Source organism: Oncorhynchus mykiss, chromosome 24, assembly GCF_057628025.1.
Source record: "Oncorhynchus mykiss isolate SJ-2025 chromosome 24, ASM5762802v1, whole genome shotgun sequence".
Lineage (NCBI taxonomy): Eukaryota > Metazoa > Chordata > Actinopteri > Salmoniformes > Salmonidae > Oncorhynchus > Oncorhynchus mykiss.
The window spans coordinates 2,352,032-2,377,063 of record NC_143045.1 but is presented as its reverse complement, the minus strand read 5'-3'; the positions used below and the strand labels follow the sequence as shown (position 1 = coordinate 2,377,063).

The 25,032-nt window shown below is 44.4% G+C and overlaps 1 protein-coding gene across 4 annotated transcripts in view; it reads left to right on the top strand.

Moving 5' to 3' along the window:
- Positions 1–24,733, top strand: part of LOC110503532 (sodium channel regulatory subunit beta-3) — a 32,856-nt gene extending 8,123 nt beyond the window's left edge. Inside the window, exons 1-7 of one of the 4 annotated variants that reach the window (XM_021581897.3) lie at positions 1,501–1,865; positions 2,275–2,369; positions 9,904–10,067; positions 10,311–10,536; positions 19,355–19,493; positions 21,366–21,431; positions 22,082–24,733. In XM_021581897.3, coding sequence (XP_021437572.2) covers positions 2,315–2,369; positions 9,904–10,067; positions 10,311–10,536; positions 19,355–19,493; positions 21,366–21,429 — 648 coding nt within the window. In that variant the 5' untranslated portion in view covers positions 1,501–1,865; positions 2,275–2,314 and the 3' untranslated portion in view covers positions 21,430–21,431; positions 22,082–24,733. Of the gene's footprint in view, positions 1–1,500; positions 1,866–2,274; positions 2,370–9,903; positions 10,068–10,310; positions 10,537–19,354; positions 19,494–21,365; positions 21,432–22,081 lie in introns of those variants that run through there. The other 3 variants (XM_021581896.3, XM_090218097.1, XM_021581898.3) reach the window with 3 other exon arrangements.
- Positions 24,734–25,032: the final 299 nt, after the last annotated feature.

Genomic DNA, 25,032 nt, shown 5'->3' with positions numbered 1-25,032 from the left:
TTAAAGGTTTGGACACCTACTCATTCAAGGGTTTTTCTTTATTTTTTATTATTTTCTACATTGTATAATAATGATAATGAAGACATCAATACTATGAAATGACACATTGAATCATGTAGTAACCAGAAAAGTGTTAAACAAATCTAAATATTCTTCAAAGTAGCCACCCTTCGCCTTGATGACAGCTTTGCACACGCTCTGCATTCTCTCAACCATCTTCACCTACAATGCTTTTCCAACAGTTTTGAAGGAGTTTCCACATATGCTGAGCACTTGTCTGCTTTTCCTTCACTCTGCGGTCCAACTTATCCCAAACCATCTCAATTGGGTTAATGTCTGGTGAATGTGGAGGCCAGGTCATCTGATGCAGCATCCCATCACTTACGCAGCCTTACACAGCCTGGGGGTGTGTTTTGGGTCATTGACCTGTTGAAAAGCAAATGATTGTCCCACTAAGCGCAAACCAGATGGGATGACATATTGCTGAAAAATGCTGTAATAGCCATGCTGGTTAAGTGTGCCTAAATCACAGACAGTGTCACCAGCAAAGCACCCCCACACATCTCCTTCATGCTTCACGGTGGGAACCACACATGCAGAGATCATCCGTTCACCTACTCTGCGTCTCACATTTGCACTCATCAGACCAAAAGCCCAAGCAAGTATCTTCTTATTATTGGTGTCCTTTAGTAGTGGTTTCTTTTCGGCCATGAATGCCTGATTCATGCAGTGTCCGCTGAACAATTGATGTTGACGTGTCTGTTACGTCTGTTACTTGAACTCTGTGAAGCATTTATTTGGGCTGCATTTTCTGAGGCTGGTAACTCTAAAGAACGTATCCTCTGCAGCAGAGGTAACTCTCAATCTTCCTTTCCTGTGGTTGTCCTCATGAGAGACAGTTTCATCATAGCCCTTGATGGTTTTTGCAACTGCACTTGAAGGAACTTTCAAAGTTCTTGACATTTTTCTCATTGATTGAGCTTCATGTCTTAAAGTAATGATGGACTGTCGTTTCTTTTTGCTTATTTGAGCTGTTCTTGACATAATATGGACTTGGCCTTTTACCAAATAGGGCTATCTTCTGTATACCATCCCTACCTTGTCACAACACAACTGATTGGCTCAAATGCATTAAGAAGGTAAGAAATTCCACAAATGTACTTTTAACAAGGCACACCTGTTAATTAAAATGCATTCCAGGTAACTACCTCATGAAGCTGGTTCAGAGAATGCCAAGAGTGTGCAAAGCTGTCATCAAGGAGAAGGGTGGCTACTTTAAAGAATCTCAAATCTCAAATATATATTGATCTGTTTAACACTTTTTTGGTTACAACATGATTACTTATGTATTATTTCATAGGTTTGATGTCTTCACTATTATTCTACAATGTAGAAAATAGTAAAAAATTCAGAAAAAAACCCTTTAATGAGGAAGTGTGTACAAACGTTTAACTGGAACTGTACTTCGTATTGTCCATGTGCCTGGGAACAAGAAGATAGGGAGTGAAAATAAATAGGTTGTGACTTTTACGCATGCGCATCAATGGAAACGTTATCGTAGCCCTAAGTGACGACCGCTTATTGCGAAAAACAAAGGCAGTGAACAGCTGAACAGAACGTGATTTTCGGATTGTTCCTCATTTTATGAAGAATCTGACAAAAGAGTATCCTTTTTTGATTAAACCAATTTATTATTCGCTATTCATATAAAACTTTTTACAATCCATCGTCATTGTATGATTGAGGATTTCTAGACGCTCACCCAAATCCTGCAATAGAAAGTGGCCTCAGCGGAGTGTGGAATCTACAGGTCTCTTTTGGGTTTTATTCATGGTGAAGCTGCGAGGAATATCGAGTGAATGACTGTGAGTTTGAGTATTATTTTTTTGCTCACCACAAATATACTACGACTTTAATAATGTGGGATAAGTTTACAAAAAGATAAGTGATAAATCTTAGGCAACAGGCCAGTCAATGATCATATTAAATTAATGTTCTCTTCAGACACTGTCAAATTACCATCATATAGCGTAAAGCAAGATTTTTATTACACTTTGTGAAATCTCTACAGAGAATGTGTTATATTTATCGACGACCGATCTCCTGGGTAGCGGTGCGCTGTCCATTGTCCTGAAATTACGCTCTTCAAATAGCCTAATCAAACTAGGGCATTAAACTAACACGCCATAGATATACTCTAGATGAAAATACTGTAGATGAAATATGAGATTATTCGGGGTTTAACGTGTTTTTTCTTTCTTTGATTGTGAACAGGAGAGCGTGTCCAAGACAGCTATCCCAGAGAATACCGAATATGAGAACTCGAACAAGGGTTATATTGCATTCTCTATTACTGTTGGTTTTAGTAGGTAAGTGTTTGCACTTACATTATGTGTTTTGTCTCTAATGGTTGAAAATCACACTTAAATTAGATTTGTGATGCAACGGTTTTTGACATTAATTGACACATCACTATCAAACAAATCCCAACAATTAGGCCTTTATGTTCCATCTACATTGACATAACTTTTTTTTTTGGAGGGGGGGTTCAACTGAACACTTTGAGAGATCTGACTAAAGCTAATATGGCATGATTTGACACGGTCAAGTGACATAGACAACCTCTAATAACATTCACTTGGCTTTTGGATAAAGTTAAATGAAGGTATAAGCCTATTATCATTACATGTAGAAGCCAACAGACAGGACATGATTTGGGTAATCAGTCTCTAAAGTAAAATAAAATACAATTTGGTAACACATTTATATAAAATATTCTAAATATTTCACCAACTATTCCAACATTTAAAAACATGAACAAACTAATAGAGGTACTTAAATAGGGAGCAAACAGTAGATCATCTTCAACATTAAGTGAAAGCCTCAAATGAGGTCCGTCAGTGCTGCCATTCAGAAATAAGAAATACATTTGCATAACATTAGGCTGCTGACACATACCATTTAGAGCAGGTTTCTACCTGGTCCTCTTTCCCTATACGTTTCTGTGTCACTTTCACTACTGTGACATTCCTGGTTTCCATGCATGGAACTATCAAACTATCATGGTCCAAACACATTAAGACAGTTGTGAAGAGGGCACGGCAAAGCCTATTCCCCCTCAGGAGACTGAAAATATTTGACATGGGTCCTCAGATCCTCAAAAGGTTCTACAGCTGCACCGTCGAGAGCATCCGTACTGGTTGCATCACTGCCTGGTATGGAAATCGCTCGGCCTCTGACCGCAAGGCACTACAGAGAGTATAGCCCAGTACATCACCGGGGCCAAGCTTCATGCCATCCAGGACCTCTACACCAGGCGGTGTCAGAGGAAGGCCCTAAAAATTGCCAAAGACTCCAGCCACCTTAGTCATGGGCCGTTCTCTCTGCTACCGCACACCAAGCAGTACTGGAGCGCCAGGTCTAGGTCCAAAAGGCTTCTTAACAGATTCTCCCCCAAACCATAAGACTCCAGAACAGCTAATCAAAGGGCTACCTAGACTCTAGCTTTCTTTTAAGCTGCTGCTACTGTCACGCCCTGGTCGAAGTATTTTGTGTTTATTTTCATTTATTTGGTCAGGCCAGGGTGTGTCATGGGTTTTTGTATGTGGTGTGTTGGGTTTGTAGCTTAGTGGGGTGTTCTAGTGAAGTTTATGGCTGTCTGAAGTGGTTCTCAATCAGAGGCAGGTGTTTATCGTTGTCTCTGATTGGGAACCATATTTAGGCAGCCATATTCTTTGGGTGTTTCGTGGGTGATTGTCCTTAGTGTCCTTGTTTCTGTTGCGGTGTTAGTTTGCACCAGTTTAGGCTGTTTCGGTTTTCACATTACGTTTATTGTTTTTGTACAGTTCGTGTTTCTTCATTATTAAATAAACATGGATTGCAATAGCCACGCTGTATTTTGGTCCGACTCTACTTCAACCGAAGAAAGCCGTTACAGAATCACCCACCACAACAGGACCAAGCGGCGTGGTAACGGGCAACAGCAGCGAAAGGAGGAAAGGACATGGGAGGACGTTATGGACAGCAAGAGTATGGACTATACGACTTGGGAGGAGATAGACAGGTGGGCGGTCGATCCAGGGAGAGTGCCGGAGCCCGCCTGGGATTCGATGGAACAGTGCGCGGAAGGTTATCGGAGAATGGAGTTGGCGAAGCAAGCACGGCGGCGCGGACGGAAGCCCGAGAGTCAGCCCCAAAAAGTTATTGGGGGGGGGGGGGGGGCTAACAGGGAGTATGGCTACGCCAGGTAGGAGACCTGCGCAAACTCCCTGTGCTTACCGGGGGGCTAGAGAGACCGGGCAGGCACCGTGTTATGCTGTGGTGCGCACGGTGTCTCCAGTGCAGGTGCATAGCCCGGTGCGGTACATTCCAGCTCCGTGTATCGGCCGGGCTAGAGTGAGCATCGAGCCAAGTGCCATGAAGCCGGCTCTACGCATCTGGTCCCCAGTGCGTCTCCTTGGTCCGGCTTACATGGCACCAGCCTTGCGCTCGGTGTCTCCGGTTCGCCTGCATAGCCCAGTGCGGGCTATTCCACCTCGCCGCACTGGCAGGGCGACCGAGAGCATTCAACCAGGTAAGGTTGGGTAGGCTCGGTGCTCAAGAGCTCCAGTGCGCCTGCACGGTAGGTCTATCCAGTACCACCTCCACACCCCAGCCCTCCGGTAGCAGCTCCCCGCACCATGCTTCCTGCGCGTGTTCTTGGCCCAGTACCACCAGTGCCAGCACCACGCATCAGGCCTACAGTGCGCCTCGCCTGTTTAGCGCTGTCAGAGCCTTCCGCCTCTACAGCGCTGCCGGAGTCTCCCGTCTGTTCAGAACTGCCAGTCTGCAAGGAGCTGCCAGTCTGCAAGGAGCTGTCAGTCTGCATAGAGCTGCCAGTCGGCAAGGAACTGCCAGTCTGCAAGGAGCTGCCAGTCTGCATAGAGCTGCCAGTCTGCAAGGAGCTGCCAGTCTGCAAGGAGCCGCCAGAGCTGCCAGTCTGCAGGATGCCGCCAGAGCTGCCAGTCTGCAAGGAGCCGCCAGAGCTGCCAGTCTGCAAGGAGCCGCCAGAGCTGCCAGTCTGCAAGGAGCTGCCAGAGCCGCCAGTCAGCATGGAGCAGCCAGAGCCGCCAGTCAGCATGGAGCAGCCAGGGCCGCCAGTCAGCATGGAGCAGCCAGAGCCGCCAGTCAGCATGGAGCAGCCAGAGCAGCCAGTCAGCATGGAGCAGCCAGAGCTGCCAGTCAGCATGGAGCAGCCAGTCAGCATGGGGCAGCCAGAGCAGCCAGTCAGCATGGAGCAGCCAGAACTGCCAGTCAGCCAGACTCTTCCAGATCTGCCAGTCAGCCAGGATCTGCCAGAACCACCAGCCAGCCAGCATCTGCCGGATCCAACTACCTGCCTGAGCTTCCTCTCAGTGCTGAGCTTCCTCTCAGTCCCGAGCTACCCCTCAGTCCCGAGCTACCCCTCAGTCCCGAGCTGCCCCTCAGTCCCGAGCTGCCCCTCAGTCCCGAGCTGCCCCTCAGTCCAGTGGGGTTCTGGGTGAGGACTACTAGGCCATGGTCGGCGGCGAGGGTGGACTATCCAGGGACACGAGGAGGAGGGACTAAGACTTTGATAGAGTGGGGTCCACGTCCCGCGCCGTAGCCTCCACCATGGACAGACGCCCACCCGGACCCTCCCCTATGGTTTTTGGTGTGCGTCCGGGAGGGGGGGGGGGGGGGGGGGGTTCTGTCACGCCCTGGTCGAAGTATTTTGTGTTTATTTTAATTTATTTGGTCAGGCCAGGGTGTGGCATGGGTTTTTGTATGTGGTGTGTTGGGTTTGTAGCTTAGTGGGGTGTTCTAGTGAAGTCTATGGCTGTCTGAAGTGGTTCTCAATCAGAGGCAGGTGTTTATCGTTGTCTCTGATTGGGAACCATATTTAGGCAGCCATATTCTTTGGGTGTTTCGTGGGTGATTGTCCCTAGTGTCCTTGTTTCTGTTGCGGTGTTAGTTTGCACCAGTTTAGGCTGTTTCAGTTTTCACATTACGTTTATTGTTTTTGTACAGTTCGTGTTTCTTCATTATTAAATAAACATGGATTGCAATAGCCACGCTGCATTTTGGTCCGACTCTACTTCAACCGAAGAAAAAAAGGAACTAAGGTCCGGCCGCAAAACCTAAACCCATAGGGGAGGGTCTGAGTGGGCATCTGTCCGCGGTGGCGGCTCTGGCGCGGGACGTGGACCCCACTCCACCTTCCGGGCCCACTTAGGTGGCGCCTTTGGAGCGGCGACCCTCGCCACTGACCCCGGACTGGGGACTCTTTCAGCGTGCCCAGAATAGACAGGAGGCTCTGGCAGCGCCGGAGTGAAGGGCGACTCTGGCAGCGCCGGAGTGAAGGGCGGCTCTGCAGCGCCGGAGTGAAGGGCGGCTCTGGCAGCTCCTGAATGACGGGCGGCTCTGGCAGCTCCGGACAGGAGGGAGGCTCTGGAAGCGCTGGACAGGAGGGAGATTCTGGAAGCGCTGGACAGGCGGGAGCACCTGGAGGGAGGAGAAGGAGAGACAGCCTGGTGCGTGGGGCTGCCACAGGAGGCCTGGTGCGTGGAGGAGGCACCGGATGGACCGGACCGTGGAGGCGCACTGGAGGTCTCGAGCACCGAGCCCACACAACCTGTCCCGGCTGGATACTCCCCGTATGCGTAGGGCTGGTGCCATATAACCCGGGCCGAGGAGACGCACTGGAGACCAGAAGCGCTGAGCTGGCTTCAATACTCCTGGCTTGATGCCCACTCTAGCCCGGCTGATACGAGGAGCTGAGATGTAGCGCACCCGGCTATGCCTGCGCACTAGGGACACCGTGCGCCTCACAGCATAACACGGTGCCTGCCCGGTCATCCTGTCGTCACGGTAAGCACGGGTAGTAGGTTCAGGTCTCCTACCTGACTTAGCCACACTCCCCGTGTGCCCCCTCCAAGAAATGTTTGGGGCTGCCTCTCGTCCCTGTTGCGCTGCCGTGCTAAATCCTCATATCGCCGCCACTCGGCTGTAGCTGCCTCCAGCTCTTACCTGGGGCGGCGATATTCCCCAGCCTGTGCCCAGGGTCCCTTACCATCCAAAATCTCCTCCCATGTGCAGGAGTCCAGAACCCTCTGCTCCTGGTTACCACGCTGCTTGGTCCGGTTGTGGTGGGTAGTTCTGTAACAGTTTTCGTTGGTGGATAAAGGAGTAGACCAAAACGCAGCGTGGTAAGTGTTTATGTTGGAAATTTAATCAAAACTGAACACTAAACAAAATAACAACGAGGAATAACAAGAACGAAACATAGAATGCCCACCCCAACTCACCCCCTGCCAACCTAAAATAGAGACATAAAAAAAGGAACTAAGGTCAGGATGTGACAGGCTGCTTCCCAAACGGCACCCTAATCCCCAAATAGTGCACTAATTTTAACCATATATTGAACTACTTTTGACCTGGGCCCTGGTCTAAAATAGTGCACGAAATATGGAATATGGTGCTGTTTGGGACTCAGGCCTTGTATGTGGGGTTGATGATATTACGCTCACTGCATGTGCCAGTCTAGTGTGAAATGCACAGTTGAAGTCGGAAGTTTACATACACCTTAGCCAAATACATTTAAACTCAGGTTTTCACAATTCCTGACATTTAATCCTAGTAAAAAAACCCTGTTTTAGGATAGTTAGGATCACCACTTTATTTTAAGAATGTGAAATGTCAGAATAATAGTAGGGAGAATTATATATTTCAGCTTTTATTTCTGTCATCACATTCCCAGTGGGTCAGAAGTTTACATACACTCAATTAGTATTTGGTAGCATTGCCTTTAAAATTGTTTAACTTGGGTCAAATGTTTTGGGTAGCCTTCCACAAGCTTCCCACAATAAGTTGGGTGAATTTTTGCCCATTCTTCCTTACAGAGCTGGTATAAGTGAGTAATGTTTCTAGGCCTCCTTGCTCACGTACGCTTTTTCAGTTCTGCCCACAGATTTTTGATAGGATTGAGGTCAGGGCTTTGTGATGGCCACTCCAATACCTTGACTTTGTTGTCCTTAAGCCATTTTGTCACAACTTTGGAAGTATGCTTGTGGTCATTGTCCATTTGGAAGACCTATTTGCAACCAAGGTTTATCTTCCTGATTGATGTCTTGAGATGTTGCTTCAATATATCCACTTAATTTTCCTACCTCATGATGCCATCTATTTTGTGAAGTGCACCAGGCCCTCCTGCAGCAAAGCACCCCCACAACACGATGCTGCCACCCCTGTGCTTCATGGTTGGGATGGTGTTCTTCGGCTTGCAAGCCTCCCTCTTTTTCCTCCAAACATAACGATGGTCTTTATGGCCAAACGGTTCTATTTTTGTTTCATCAGACCAGAGGACATTTCTCCAAAAAGTGCGATCTTTGTCCCCATGTGCAGTTGCAAACCATAGTTAGTTAGGTTCTGGAGCAGTGGCTTCTTCCTTGCTGAGCTGCTTTTCAGTTTATGTCGATATAGGACTCGTTTTGCTGTGGATATAGATACTTTTGTACCTGTTTCCTCCAGCATCTTCACAAGGTCCTTTGCTGTTGTTCTGGGATTGATTTGCATTTTTCGCACCAAAGTACGTTCATCTCTAGGAGACAGAACAGAAATTTTCTGGAATTTTTAAAGGCACAGTCAACTTCTTACCCACTGGAGTTGTGATACAGTGAATTATAAGTGAAATAATCTGTCTGTAAACAATCGTTGATAAAGTTACTTGTGTCATGCACACAGTAGATGTCCTAACTGACTTGCCAAAACTATAGTTTGTTAACAAGAAATTTGTGGAGTGATTGAAAAAGGAGTTTTAATGACTCCAACCTAAGTGTATGTAAACTTCCGACTTCAACTGTATACATATATTTCTATATATATATTTTGTATTATTATTGTATTTTCTCCCCTATTTCATGGTATGCAATTGGTAGTTACAGTCCTATCACATATCTGCAACTCCTGTAAAACTCCATAGAAGCAAAAGTCGAGAGCCGTGCGTCCACCAAAATACGACCCCACCATGTCGCACTGCTTATTTGACGCAATGCTCGCTTAACCCGGAAGCCAGCCGCACCAATGTGTCAGAGGAAACACTGTACACCTGGCGACCATGTCAGCATGCGTGCACGCAGTCCACTACAGGAGTGATGGGGCATGGACGTCCATGGGGCATGGCCGGCCAAATCCTCCCATAACCCAGTCGACGCTGAACCAATTGGGTGCCGCCTCATGGCTCTCCCGGTCGTGACCAGCTCCGATGGTCCGGGGTGTGAGGGTGTATTATGTGTTGAGTGAGTTGTGATTTGGGAATAGTGGTATCTATGGTACTGCATTATGCCAGTCTGACTGGCACAACAGGAAGCTCATCCAAGCCTGGCTCACATTACATCATTAAGAGAGCAGCAAAATTAGGTCATAGGTTTATCCGATAGAACACCACGCTCTGACAACAGACCAAAGGGTGATGGGTAGAGGGTGAAGTTGAATAGAATAATACATTTGTGTTTTTGCTGTCTTTTATTCCTGCTAGCTCCCACACGCAGGTTGATGTTTAATATCATGAGTGTCTTGGAGGCAGACCTGAGTGATTTCCCCTTAGGCTAGCTTCAAAGTCAAAATTGGCTATATTGTAAAAATTAATAAAAAACTTTTAGCTTTTTGGTATTAATTTAAGGTTAGGCATTAGGTTTAGCAGTGTGGCTAAGGTTAGGATTAAAATCTGATTGTATGACTAGTGACCACTCTGCAGAGCTGCCTCCAGAACAACATTCATGACGAAAAACGCAACCCTGCCTCTCAAACACACGCACAAACACACACATGTATGTATCTCTGGGTGATGTGTACTGTGCATGCTACCGTGTGGTGCTGGTGTGATGCTCTGTGTGTTATTATCTCCAGTGCAGGTGAGCAGGCCAGTATGTGTGGATGTGCCCTCAGAAACAGAGGCTGTTGTTGGGAACCCCATGAAACTGACCTGCATCTCATGTATGAAGAGGGAGGAGGTCAACGCTGAGACGCGCGTGGACTGGTACTACATCCCACCTGACGAAGAACCCATCCCTGTAGGTCTCCTCCATCTAACATCCATTTGCACAAACAAAAACTTCTACATTTTCAGTACAATTATTTCACCTGACAGGACCAGCACTATATCCTTACTATGTGACCTGACCAGGAATGATTGCCTATAACTTTTTCCTGGTCAGGCTGTATGGTCCACAAATACTTTGAATTATGAGGGAAAAATCTGGCAAAGTTAGCTAACAACGATTAATGTGTGTGTGCTTGCTACGTTGCCCCATCAGATCTACCTGTTTGATGGAAAACCCAGGGACCTGGAGGGGCCTTGGAGGGGTCGACTGGTGTGGAATGGAAGTAAAGACCTGCAGGAACTCTCCATCAGTATCCTCAACGTCACAATGAACGACACGGGCACCTACAAGTGTGTGGTCTTCCGACAGTTTGAGTTTGACTGCTACTCTCCCTCGGTTACCAACAGCCTGATAATCAACCTGGTGGTCAGAGAGGAAGGTAAGAGTACTTCCTGTTTTGTAATTGTACTTCCTGTCATTTCAAGCTCCCTGCTGGAGGCTTAACTATCTGTGGTTTGCAATGTGTGATTTGCGTATTTATATGTGCTTTACCCATAAACCTTATTCTTGTTGCCAATGTGTTATTTTGTCTTAGGTGCTATTTGGTATGTTAATCCTATTTACAATTCATGAAACGTTTTTAATAGTTGTATTGTATGAGTAATTGTGTGTTTTTGCTCTGTTTTTATTATCAAAGCTCAGTTGAAGGCCTCATAGTAAGGGAGGGTTTTTTCTAACCATCTACTTTACTATCTATTAATGTACATCATTTGGTTTTCCCTTTACTGGATGCTAGCTGGATGTTCACCTTACTCATAAATACTATTTAATAGGTATACTTGTATACAATTATTTGCACATTCACTTTACATTACCTCTATCTGCCTATCTATTGTGGACTGCTGGGGGTTCCTATCTATTGTGACTTTGGAAAGTATTCAGACCCCTCACATTTTGTTATGTTACAGCTTTATTCTAAAATGTATTAAATTGTTTTTTCCCTATAATGACAAAGCAAAAAGAGATTTTTAGAAATGTTTGCTAATTTGTAAAACCTAAAAAAAACGGAAATATAATATGTAACTATTCAGACTCTTTACTTAGTACTTTGTTGAAGCACCTTTGGCAGCGATTGCAGCCTCGAGTCTTGTTCGGTATGACGCTACAAGCTTGGCACACCTGTATTTTGGGAGTTTCTCCCATTCTTCTCTGCCGATCCTCGTAAGCTTTGTCAGGTTGGATAAGGAATGTCTCTGCACAGCTATTTTCAGGTCTCTCCAGAGATGTTCGATCGGGTTGAAGTCCAGGCTCTGGCTGGGCCACTCAAGGACATTCGGAGACTTGTCCCGAAGCCACTCCTGCGTTGTCTTGGCTGTGTGCTTAGGGTCGTTGTTCTGTTGGAAGATGAACCTTCGCCCCAGTCTGTGGTCCTGAGCACTCTGGAGCAGGTTTTCATCTAGGATCTCTCTACATTTTGCTCCGTTCATCTTTCCCTCTATGCTGCCACCAACGTGCTTCACCACAGGGTTGGTGCCAGGTTTCTTCCAGACATGACACTTGCCATTTAAAAAATATCTATATATTTCACCTTTATTTAACCAGGTAGGCCAGTTGAGAACAAGTTCTCATTTACAGCTGCGAGCTGGTCAAGATAAAGCAAAGCAATGCGACAAAAACAACAACACAGAGTTACACATAAACAAACGTACAGTCAATAACACAATATAAAAAATCTATGTATAGTGTGTGCACATGTAGAAGAGTAGGGAGGTAAGGCAATAAATAGGCCATAGAGGAGAAATAGAGGCGAAAATGATAGATGTGCAGATGATGATGTGCAAGTAGAGAAACCGCGGTGCAAAACAGCAAGAAGATTAACAACAATATGGGGATGAGGTAGTTGGGTGTGTTATTTACAGATTGGCTGTGTACAGGTACAGTGATCGGTAAGCTGCTCTGACTGCTGGTGCTTAAAGTTAGAGAGGGAGATATGAGTCTCCAGCTTCAGTGATTTTTACAATTCGTTCCAGTCATTGGCAGCAGAGAACTGGAAGGAAAGGCGGCCAAAGGAAGTATTGGCTTTGGGGATGACCAGTGAAATATACCTCCTGGAGTGAGTGCTACGGATGGGTGTTGCTATGGTGACCAGTGAGCTAAGATAAGGATGGGCTTTACTCCTGTACTCCCTGTTCACCCACGACTGCGTGGCCACGCACGCCTCCAACTCAATCATCAAGTTTGCGGACGACACAACAGTGGTAGGCTTGATTACCAACAACGACGAGACGGCCTACAGGGAGGAGGTGAGGGCCCTCGGAGTGTGGTGTCAGGAAAATAACCTCACACTCAACGTCAACAAAACTAAGGAGATGATTGTGGACTTCAGGAAACAGCAGAGGGAACACCCCCCTATCCACATCAATGGAACAGTAGTGGAGAGGGTAGCAAGTTTTAAGTTCCTCGGCATACACATCACAGACAAACTGAATTGGTCCACTCACACAGACAGCATCGTGAAGAAGGCGCAGCAGCGCCTCTTCAACCTCAGGAGGCTGAAGAAATTTGGCTTGTCACCAAAAGCACTCACAAACTTCTACAGATGCACAATCGCGAGCATCCTGGCGGGCTGTATCACCGCCTGGTATGGCAACTGCACCGCCCTCAACCGTAAGGCTCTCCAGAGGGTAGTGAGGTCTGCACAACGCATCACTGGGGGCAAACTACCTGCCCTCCAGGACACCTACACCACCGATGTCACAGGAAGGCCATAAAGATCATCAAGGACATCAACCACCCGAGCCACTGCCTGTTCACCCCGCTATCATCCAGAAGGCGAGGTCAGTACAGGTGCATCAAAGCTGGGACCGAGAGACTGAAAAACAGCTTCTATCTCAAGGCCATCAGACTGTTAAACAGCCACCACTAACACTGAGTGGCTGCTGCCAACACACTGACACTGACTCAACTCCAGCCACTTTAATAATGGGAATTGATGGGAAATGATGTAAATATATCACTAGCCACTTTAAACAATGCTACCTTATATAATGTTACTTACCCTACATTATTAATCTCATATGCATACGTATATACTGTACTCTATATCATCGACTGTATCCTTATGTAATACATGTATCACTAGCCACTTTAAACTATGCCACTTTGTTTACATACTCTTCTCATTTGTACATACTGTACTCGATACCATCTACTGTATCTTGCCTATGCTGCTCTGTACCATCACTCATTCATATATCCTTATGTACATATTCTTTATCCCCTTACACTGTGTACAAGACAGTAGTTTTGGAATTGTTAGTTAGATTACTTGTTATTACTGCATTGTCGGAACTAGAAGCACAAGCATTTCGCTACATTCGCATTAACATCTGCTAACCATGTGTATGTGACAAATCAAATTTGATTTGATTTGATTTGACTTAGCAAAGACCTGGAGCCAGTGGGTTTGGCGACAAATATTTAGCGAGGGCCAGCCGACGAGAGCATACAGGTCACAGTGGTGGGTAGTATATGGGGCTTTGGTGACAAAACGGATGGCACTGGGATAGACTACATCCAGTTTGCTGAGTGTTAGAGGCTATTTTGTAAATGACATCGCCGAAGTCAAGGATCGGTAGGATAGTCAGTTTTACAAGGGTATGTTTGGCAGCATGAATGAAGGAGGCTTTGTTGCGAAGTAGGAAGCCGATTCTAGATTTAATTTTGGATTGGAGATGCTTAATGTGAGTCTGGAAGGAGAGTTTACAGTCTAACCAGACACCTAGGTATTTGTAGTTGTCCACATATTCTAAGTCAGAACCGTCCAGAGTAGTTATGCTAGTTGGGCGGGCGGGTGCGGGCAGCGATCGGTTGAGAAGCATGCATTTAGTTTCACTAGCATTTAAAAGCAGTTGGAGGCCATGGAAGGAGTGTTGTATGGCATTGAAGCTCGTTTGGAGGTTTGTTAACACAGTGTCCAAAGAAGGACCAGATGTATACAGAATGGTGTTGTCTGCGTAGAGGTGGATCAGAGACTCACCAGCAGCAAGTGCGACATCATTGATATATACAGAGAAAAGAGTCGGCCCGAGAATTGAACCCTGTGGCACCCCCATAGAGACTGCCAGAGGCCCGGACAACAGGCCCTCCGATTTGACACACTGAACTCTATCTGAGAAGTAGCTGGTGAACCAGGAGAGGCAGTCATTTGATAAACCAAGGCTATTGAGACTACCGATAAGAATGCGGTGATTGACAGTTGAATGCAGTTTGGGTCTAGAGTGTCTCCCCCTTTGAAGAGAGGGATTACGCGGCAGTTTTCCAATCTTTGGGGATCGACGATTCAAAAGAGAGGTTGAACAGGCTAGTAATAGGAGTCGCAACAATTTCAACGGATAATTTTAGAAAGAGATGGTCCAGATTGTCTAGCCCAGCTGATTTGTAGGGATCCAGATTGTGCAGCTCTTTCAGAACATCAGCTGGTGCTCTTATTCTCCATGGACTTTAAAGTGTCCCAAAACTTTTTGGAATTAGTGCTACAGGGTGCAAGTTTCTGTTTGAAATAGCTAGCCTTAGCTTTCCTAACTGACTGTGTATATTGGTTCCTGACTTCCCTGAAAAGTTTCATATCGCGGGGGCTATTCGATGCTAATGCAGAACGCCACAGGATGTTTTTGTGCTGGTCAAGGGCAGTCAAGTCTGGAGTGAACCAAGGGCAATATCTGTTATTCGTTCTACATTTTTTGAATGGGGCATGCTTATATAAGATGGTGAGGAAAGCACTTTTAAAGAGCAACCAGACATCCTCTACTGACGGGATAAGGTCAATATCCTTCCAGGATACCCAGGCCAGGTTGATTAGAAAGGCCTGCTAGCTGAAGTGTTTTAGGGAGCTTTTGACAGTGATTGGGGTGGTCCCATTACGGACCACAGACCCATTACGGACGCAGGCAATGAGGCAGTGATCGCTGAGATCCTGGTTGAAGACAGCAGAGGTGTATTTTGAGGGCAGGTTGGTTAGGATGATATCTGAGGGTGCCCATGGTTACGGATTTAGGGTTGTACCTGGTAGGTTCCTTGATCATTTGTGTGAGATTGAGGGCATCTATCTTAGATTGTAGGATGGCCGGGGTGTTAAGCATATCACAGTTTAGGTCACCTAACAGTACGAACCCTGAAGATAGATGGGGGGCAATCAATTCACATATGGTGTCCAGGGCACAGCTGGGGGCTGAGGGGGGTCTATAACAAGCATCAGTGGTGAGTGACTTGTTTCTGGAAAGGTATTTTTTTTAAGTAGAAGCTCGAATTATTTGTGCACAGACCTGGATAGTGTAATAGAACTCTGCAGGCTATCTCTGCAGTAGATTGCAACTCTGCCCCCTTTGGCAGTTCTATCTTGTCAGAAAATGTTGTAGTTGGAGATGGAAATTTCTGGATTTTTGGTGGCCTTCCTAAGCCAGGATTCAGACACGGCTAAGACATCCGGGTTGGCGGCATGTGCTAAAGCAGTGAATAAAACAAACTTAGGAAGGAGGCTTCTAATGTTAACATGCATGAAACCAATACTTTTACGGTTACAGAAGTCAACAAATGAGAGCACCTAAGGAATGGGAGAGGTGTTGGGCGCTGCAGGGCCTAGGTTAACCCCTAGAGGAACAGAGGAGGAGTAGGATAAGGGTACGGCTAAAGGCTGTAAGGACTGGTCATCTAGTGCGTTCGGAACAGAGATTAAAACGAGCAGATTTCTGGGCGTGGAAGAATAGATTCAAGGCATAATGTACAGACAAGCATGTGGTAGGATGTGAGTACAGTGGAGGTAAACATAGGCATTGAGTGACGATGAGAGAGGTTTTGTCTCTAGAGGCACCAGTTAAGCCAGGTGAGGTCACCGCATGTGTGTGGGGTGGAACAAAAAGGGATATCTAAGGCATAATTGGCAGGGCTGGGGGCTCTATGGTGAAATAAGACAATCACTAACCAAAACAGCAATAGACAAGGCATATTGCCATTAGGGAGAGGCATGTGTAGCCGAGTGATCATAGGGTCCAGTGAGTATCAACAGATGAGTCAGGGAGCCGATTCAGTAGTCGCTACTACGCTAGATGAACTGGGGACACAGTGATTCAGACAGCTAGCGGGCCAGGGCTAGCAGATGGGCCTCCAGCAACGTCGCAACGGAGGGGCCTGTTGAAACCACCTCGGACGATTACGTCGGCAGACCAGTCATGATGGATCGGCGGTGCTCCGTGTTGGCAGTAAAGGGTCCAGGCCAATTGGCAAAAGATGTATTGTAGCCCAAGAATTGCCTTGTGGACCTCTTCGGCTAGCCGGGAGATGGGCCTAGCTCGAGGCTAGCACAAGGCTAACTGGTGCTTGCTTCGGGACAGAGACGTTAGCCAAGAATAGCTACTCGGATTGCAGCTAGCTAGCTGCGATGATCCGGTGTAAAGGGTCAGAGCTTGTGGTAGGAATCTGGAGATGTGGTAGAGAAAAAGCAGTCCGATATGCTCTGAGTTGATATCGCGCTGTACAGACTGGCAGGTATTGACCGAGCTAAAGCTTGCTTGTATCCGAGTTAACAGTGAAGAACGCTAGCAGTGGCTAATTGACTACTAGCTAGAAGCTAGTTAGCTGGCCAACCTCTGATGGGGGTTACGGTTCTAAAGTATAAAAATAGCAGATCCGGGTGAGGCGGGTTGCAGGAGAATATATTCAGTCCGTAGATGGAAAGTGAGATTAAAATATATACGAAATATATACAAATAAACAAGGAAAAAAACTATATTTACACGGGACGGGACTAGACAAAACACACGTCCGACTGCTATGCCATCTTGGAACACAAAGTTTCCAAAGTTTCATCAGACCAGAGAATCTTCTTTCTCATGGTCTAACAGTCTTTAGGAGCCTTTTGGGAAACTCCAAGCGGGCTGTCGTGTGCCTTTTACTGAGAAGTGGGTTCAGTCTGGCCACTCTACCATAAAGACCTGATTGGTGGAGTGCTGCAGAGATGGTTGTCCTGCTGGTAAGGTTCTTCCATCTCCACAGAGAAACTCTAAAGCTCTGTCAGAGTGACCTTGACCAAGGCCCTTCTCCCCCGATTGCTCAGTTTGGCCTCATAGCAAAGGGTCTGAATATTTAAATATATAAGGTATTTCAGTAATTTTTTTATGCAATTGCAATTAAAAAAAAAATGTTAACTGTTTTTTCTTTGTAATTATGGGATATTGTGTTTAGAATCATTTTGGAATTTAATCCATTTTAGAATAAGGCTGTAACGTAACAAAATATGGAATAAGTAAATGGGTCTGAATACTATGTAAGAAAAAGAGAAGAAGAAATGGCATGACTGTTGAATAATACTGTTGGGTTTGCAGTATGACAATTGTTTAACTGAGGGAATTTGACCTATCAATATGTGCTACAATATCTTATGTGTTTTGCATAGAGCTACACTAACTGTCAGCTGGCAATAAATTGCCTGGACTATAGTGTACTATGCATGGAGGAAAACACTAAAGCATCATGAGAGGACTTTTTGGTTATTCCCAATAAGGTTATGTGAAACACTATTCTGTATACTTTACAAATGTGATTATACTAGCAATAATTGGATCTTACCATCTTTATAATTGGACCATTATCCCATCAAATGTATCTTCTCAATATGTACCAACATTTTTTACAAAACGTGTATGTACACACAAAGCATACCTCTTAAGGATCAGCCCCTTTTTCCCCAATTTTAGCCTAAAATGACATACCCAAATCTAACTGCCCGTAGCTCAGGCCCTGAAGCAAGGATATGCATATTCTTGGTACAATTTGAAAGGAAACACTTTGAAGTTTGTGGAAATGTGAAAGGAATGTATGAGAATATAACACAATATAACTGGTAAAAGATAATACAAAGAAAAAATCAACGGTTCTTTTGTATTTTTTTTGTACCATCTTTGAAATGCTAGAGAAAGGCCATCATGTATTTTTCCAGCCCAGTTGTAATTTATATTTTGGCCACTAGATGGCTGCACTGTTTGTGTTTTAGACTGATCCAATGAACCATTGTGTTTCTGTTCAAACTTTTGTATCAAGACTGCCCAAATGTGCGTAATTTGTTTATTAATAACTTTTCATGTTCAAAATTATGCACTCTCCTCAAACAATAGCATGGTATTATTTCACTGTAATAGCTACTGTAAATTGTACAGTGCAGTTAGATTAACAAGACTGTAAGCCTTCTGCCAATATCAGATATGTCTATGTCCTGGGAAATGTTCTTGTTACTTACAACCTCAAACTAATCGCATTAGCCAACATTTGCTCAACCGTATCGTGGAAGTGACACCGATCCCTGAAGAAGTCTGCCTCCTATAATGAATGAGATTGACTTCACCTGGCTAACAGAACTAGCTGTAATGCCCACATATGGGACTGTTTATATTTTTTTATTATGAGTGAATGGATAAATCAGAAATAGATTGCTACATACTGAAGCCATTTGAATTAGAATTGCCATTTCATTGCTAGTGGTGACAGGACAGTTATTTATTATGGCTGATATGCTGGGTCTCAAAACATATTGAGAATTTGTTCACCGTCCCATACAAACAAATAGGTCCACATAGTTATCTAACTAACACATAGTTATCTTTACAGCTCTTTGCTTTATTCAGAAATCACATAATTGTAGAACAGTCTGTGCAAGATTTACAGTAAGTCCCTATCAAATCAATGCAGTTTAAATACATTGTCTATTTCTGTTGTCTTGCAGTGGTCCATCCAAACAGATGTGGTGTGGGTTGTGTCATAGAGATGGAAAGAGGGCACACCTATCTTTGCCATTCATCACTTCTGTGACAGCATGGGCAGAACCATTGAGGGCTATATCAATTTCAAAGTAGTCAATGTCTTCTTCTTCTAATTATATGAGTTTATTGGCGGTTTGTAATCAAACTAAAAAGGTGTATACCTACACCTACTGTGTTCAAGTGTGTATAGCCTGAACAGGCATTAAGCTAAAGTTAATTATTTAACTGCCACCTGTTGAGCTTGAATCTTTGCTCAGAAGTATTTGCTGATCCCTTCTGCTGACTTGGATGAAATTCTGTTATCCTTCCTTGACCCATAGGTAGTCCCACCCAGTTGCCTACTTTAAAATGGTGAAAGCCTTTGATGGCGCTGCCAATGCTGAAACAGACTTTGTAGCAAGTGTGCCCTATATCCATCTCTATGGGTTGTGTGTGTCTGTCTGGCAGCCAGTGAGGACACCACTGCCCTGTACTCAGAGATCATGATGTATGTCCTGCTGGTCTTCCTTACCTGCTGGCTCCTGGTGGAGATGGTATACTGCTACAGGAAGATCTCCAAGTCGGACGAGCAGGCCCAGGACACCGCGTGAGTAGCTCTTAGCCATGTGTCTCATGGCTTTTTATCTCATAGGCTTGTCTTGTATCTCGTAGCTTTGTATCTCGTAGCTTTGAATCTTGTAGGCTTGTATCTCTTAGCATTAGATCTCATACGCTCATATCTCGCGGTCGTGTCTTGTATCTCGTAGCGTTGTAACTCGTAGTCTCGTATCTTGTAGCCTCATGTCTCGTAGCCTCATATCATGGCCTCGTCACCATACTGAATGTACCAAGGCCAACTCTAGTTTCTATTGTTGCTTTGAATCACGTATCTAGATGTAGGCCTTAGGACAATGATAGACAACTAGAGTTGGCTTCAGCACATACAGAATGGATACGATGCTAAGTGTCTCATACTATATGCGGAGTTTAGGCTTTACCAACAGTAAGCATTACTGACAATGTGGAGTAAAATTCCCCTTGCTGATTTTACGACTCCTTCAATAAATTGGGGGTAGTGAATAGTTTACATTTACTGTTAGGCCATGCAGTATCCAATGTATAGGTTGTGCGTTCTGTGAAAGAGTGTAATGGAGGTGTAATTTCTGAGGGCTCATGCTGTCGGTCAATAGTAGTCGGTCAGCTATTTCAGTAAGTTGTCTTTCTGCTGAGGTCCCTGGATAGTTTGGAGCGCTCTGCTGACTCCTGTTCTGCCATTTTCAAACAACCAATTTAGTGCTCTGTGGATTTGCAGCCGGATCTGAAATTGACTTGTTCTGTGGCCAAGGCTTCAATATATTTCGGTGCTGTCAGCTCCCAATGATTGGTGGTGGTGCTGGGCGGTAGATGGAAGTCGGTACAGTGGATTGTGGGCCATCAAATTTCAACCTTACAATAAAGATATTGGGTAATATACCGTGAATGTTTGATTCCAATGACACTATTCCTGTACCTTACAATGGAAGTACCAGTAGTGCAGGATAGATGTACACAGAACTTACTTGGGAAATTGAGAGAATGTCTGATGGCATCGATTGAGGAAATGGGTTAAAATAATGCACTTCTGAACAAATGAAGAGCGTGTACACTGCTACATTTACATGGCTTGTGTCAGTTGTTCCGAAAATGCTTTTTAAATAGACAACTCTTTGCACTCAGTCTAGAGCCAATGCCTAATGACCCTATGCCCAAGAATACCACAGTAAGTTTAACCACCAGTGGTGTGTTGCAAGGCGTGACCTCCGTCCGGTCTAGTGCCGACAGGACTTAGGGCGCTGGTTAAAAAAAAGAATGCACTGTATAGGAAATAGGGTGCCATTTGGGACGCAGGGGGCACTGAGCTGTTTGTGCAGATAAACATTAGAGACGCACTGATGGCAGCCAGCCATAATATACTGTATGTGACTGGCGGTTCAACAGTACAGGATAATGCATCCATTTAAAAGGATCTGTAGCATGCATTACTGATCCTAAATTACATCAATCATGGACTGTTGGCTAGGAGACAGGATGATCCCACACCAGTTGCAAGTGTGATTTACTGATTTCCTACCATTTCCCCACTTTCATTTGACCTGCTCCTCTTACTTGAATACTTTTTTATTGTAGAATAATGGCTAGGAAATAGGCTAACTCATGGGTTGTGGGAATCCTATTAGCAAAGTTGAAAGAAATCGATGTCATGTTTCTTAGTCAGTGTCCAGGCTTATGTTCAGTATGTTCAGAATTGCTGTTGTCATGAATAAACTGTAACATTCCCAATGGTAAGTTACCCCAATTGTCTAAATTGTTTTGCAATTGTCTCAATTGTTTTCCGTTGACAGAGTTCAATAAGAAAGGCCCAATGAAATGTTCACAGTATGGTGCTCCATGGATGCACCGCAGGATCTTAGATTTGCCTCTCTTTTGTACCCATCTACAGGACAAACTACCTAGCCATTCCCTCCGAAAATAAAGAGAACCTGGGTGTTCCAGTTACAGAATAAAAGTGATTGTCTCACACCAGTACGGTATTTTGAATGTGCCTCTCAATCTGATCTCGATCAGAAAATCACTCTCCACTTCAACTCACGAGTCTCTTTCTGCTGCAACCGCTTCCCCCATTTTCTTCCGTAAGACATTGCTCACTCACACCATAGTAAGAACATTCCCTTCCTCAACCACTCATCTCTGTGCTTTATCTCCATTTTACCATCAGCTCTTTCTCACTCATAGTACTAGTACTAATATTAAAAGTCGACCTAATAGTGAAAATAATGAGAGGTGAAAACAATAGTTATATAAGAAATCCACTCTCCACGTGAGATTCTTTGGTACTTGATGTAAGTGTCGTTTTCAAAGGGAGAGTGGCCCGATTACAACAGCGAAAGAAATGAGGCCTGTGAACACTTTGAACATGCCCCCTGCTGTGTTCTCAGAACAGTGGTCGGAGACGTGTTTTCTTAGTATTGCTAAGGGGCTGTGTGAGGCACAGTAGTACTTTCTGAGAGTGGTACTTTCTGTTTTTTTTTAAGTGGAAGAAAGTTTCTCGCAAGTTACTGTTTTACATTTCTGAATCTGTATTAGAATATCTGTTACTGTTGTACCTAATCTGAATATTTCAACACATCAAGCGACTTAGTCTATCCTCTATTTCAGGTACTGACCAATGGTGTATGAAGCAGTTCATAGTCACCTGACGATACAGACTGAACTCTTTGAAGGGAACATTCAGTGAAGATGTCGCAACGCCTCTCAGCAACCAGGAAACCTGCCAAGTGGAGTCCCCTTTGTCTTGGTCTTGTGGTGTGAGCTAGCCAAACACTTGAATGCTCAAGTATACTCTCCCTTCTTATCTTACTCTGAACCACCATGTGCCAGACAGCAGTGATTTGATGATTTAGTAAGTTGTTTATGATGTTTGAATGTCACCCACAGAAACAAAATTGAACCTACTGTTGCAGAGGATCAACCAATGGCTTCAAAGCAAATTACTTATACTTTTAAATGTGTGAAATGTTGTTCAAATGGTACACTGCACATCATTGGGTGCACATAAAAGCTTCTGGTACATTATTTTCAGTTCATTTTTACTCTACTGATAGAAAACGACGAGATTAGGGGTCAAGGTTTTGCTCTTATACGACCGGAGTCTCGTCGTTATCTTTTTACAGAAATTGGATTGCATAGCTTCTCAAGTTTACTTCACTCAAGTTGTTTGGTAAAATGAAATGTTTCATGCACAGTATGACTGTGGTTTATGATATGATATGAACACTGAGTCCTCTCGCTGGTTCTTAGTGTGACTCCAAGGCTCCATTTGGCCTTCTAGGTCAGAGGCTCCTCTTTAAGTTCAATTCTCTTCCACCGAGAGAACCTGGCTTGAGAAGATGTTGTGCATTTTGATCTTAGAGAGTGACTAGGCTATTTTACAAAAGAAGAAGAAGAAGAAAAAAATGGTTACAGTACAAAGTCACAGTAATTGGTAACAGAGATTCCTATATCTTTTACTCACATCAACAATATGGCTTTTTTTACTCAGTGTTTTATGAGATCAAGTTTATTCAATGGCATCTTAAGACATTCAAAACAATGATGCTGCATAATACAACTACTGTACGCACCAATAGCCAAATACTTGATCATTCTAAACCATGCTAAATCATATACTGGCTGGTGAGATTGTTTGTTTTTAATATAGAGTAGAATTGCTATTGAGACTCATATGTGCCTACTTCCATAGTGTATGAATTGTGTACAATCATACTATATACAGTGCATTCGGAAAGTATTCAGAATCCTTCACTTTTCCCACATTTTGTTACTTTACAGCCTTATTCTAAAATTGATTAAATTGTTTTTTTCCCTCATTTTTAAAAATGTATTACAAATAAAATACTGAAACATCACATTTACATAAGTCTTCAAAGCCTTTACTCAGTACTTTGTTGAAGCACCTTTGGCAGCGATTACATCTTTGAGTCTTCTTGGGTATGATGCTACAAGCTTGGCACACCTGTATTTGGGGAGTTTCTCCCATTCTTCTCTGCAGATCCTCTCAAGCTCTGTCAGGTTGGATGGGGAGCGAAGCTGAACAGCTATTTTCAGGTCTCTCCAGATCGGGTTCAAGTCCAGGCTCTGGCTGGGCCACTCAAGGACATTCAAACACTTGTCCCGAAGCCACACCTGCATGTCTAGACTGTTTGCTTAGGGTCATTGTTCTGTTGGAAGATGAACCTTCCCCCAGTCTGAGGTCTGGAGCAGGTTTTCATCAAGGATGTCTCTGTACTTTGCTCCATTCATCTTTCCCTCAAAACATCACAAAAGCATGATGCTGCCATCACCATGCTTCACTCTAGGGATGTTATTGGCCAGGTGATAAGCGGTGCCTGGTTTCCTCCAGATGTGACGCTTGGCCTTCAGGCCACAGAGTTCAGTCTTGGTTTCATCAGACCAGAGAATCTTGTTTCACATGGTCTGAGAGTCCTTTAGGTGCGTTTTGGCCAACTCCAAGCGGGCTGTCATATACCTTTTACTGAGGAGTGGCTTCAGTCTGGCCACTCTACCATAAAGACCTGATTGGTGGAGTGCTCGAGAGATGGCTATCCTTCTGGAAGGTTCTCCCATCTCCACAGAGGAACTCTGGAGATCTTTCAGAGTGATCATCAGGTTTTTGGTCACAACCCTGACCAACCCCCGATTGCTCAGTTTGGCCGGGCGGCCAGCTCTAGGAAGAGTCTTGGTGGTTCCAAACTTCTTCCATTTATTAAGAATGATGGAGGCCACTGTGTTCTTGGGGACCTTCAATGCTCCATAAATGTTTTGGTACCCTTTCCCAGATCTGTGCCTCGACACAATCCTGTCTCGGAGCTCTACGGGCAATTCCTTCGACCTGGCTTGGTCAACTGTGGGAACTTATATAGACAGGTGTGTGCCTTTCCAAATAATTTCCAGTCAATTGAATTGACCACAGGTGGACTTCAATCAAGTTGTAGAAACATCTCAAGGAGGATCAATGGAAACAGGATGCACCTGAGCTCAATTTCAAGTCTCATAGCAAATGTATATTTTTTATTTATACATTTGCAATAATTACTAAATACCTGTTTTCACTTTGTCATTGTGGGGCACTGTGTGTAGATTGATGAGGGGGAAAATAATTTAATGAATTTTAGAATAAAGCTGTGAAGTAACAAAATGTGGAAAAAGTGAAGGGGTCTGAATACTTTCCGAATGCTCTGTATGTCACTGTATCTCTTTTACACTGTATCTCCATATTGAGCTATTAAAGGACAATGCATTCCAAATGTATCCGAACCCTTCGCCATACTTATCTAATTTGTAAAGTCCTTCAACATTCATCTTGAAAATGTTTTGATTACAGAGTTGGCACAGAGACGAGACAAGCAGGTCGCGTTTCAATGAAATGCTAAAACACTCAATAAGTGTTTGTGCAAGTCTGTCTGTCAATCTCCTCACTGATTGTGTGACTAATAACAGAGGAAGGTATTGTAAAGTTTTTTTTAGATACCTCAAAAACATAACAGATAAAATAGAACTATTTAGTTATTGCCTGATTAGCGAATACCACAGGGAAAAGGAGCATCATC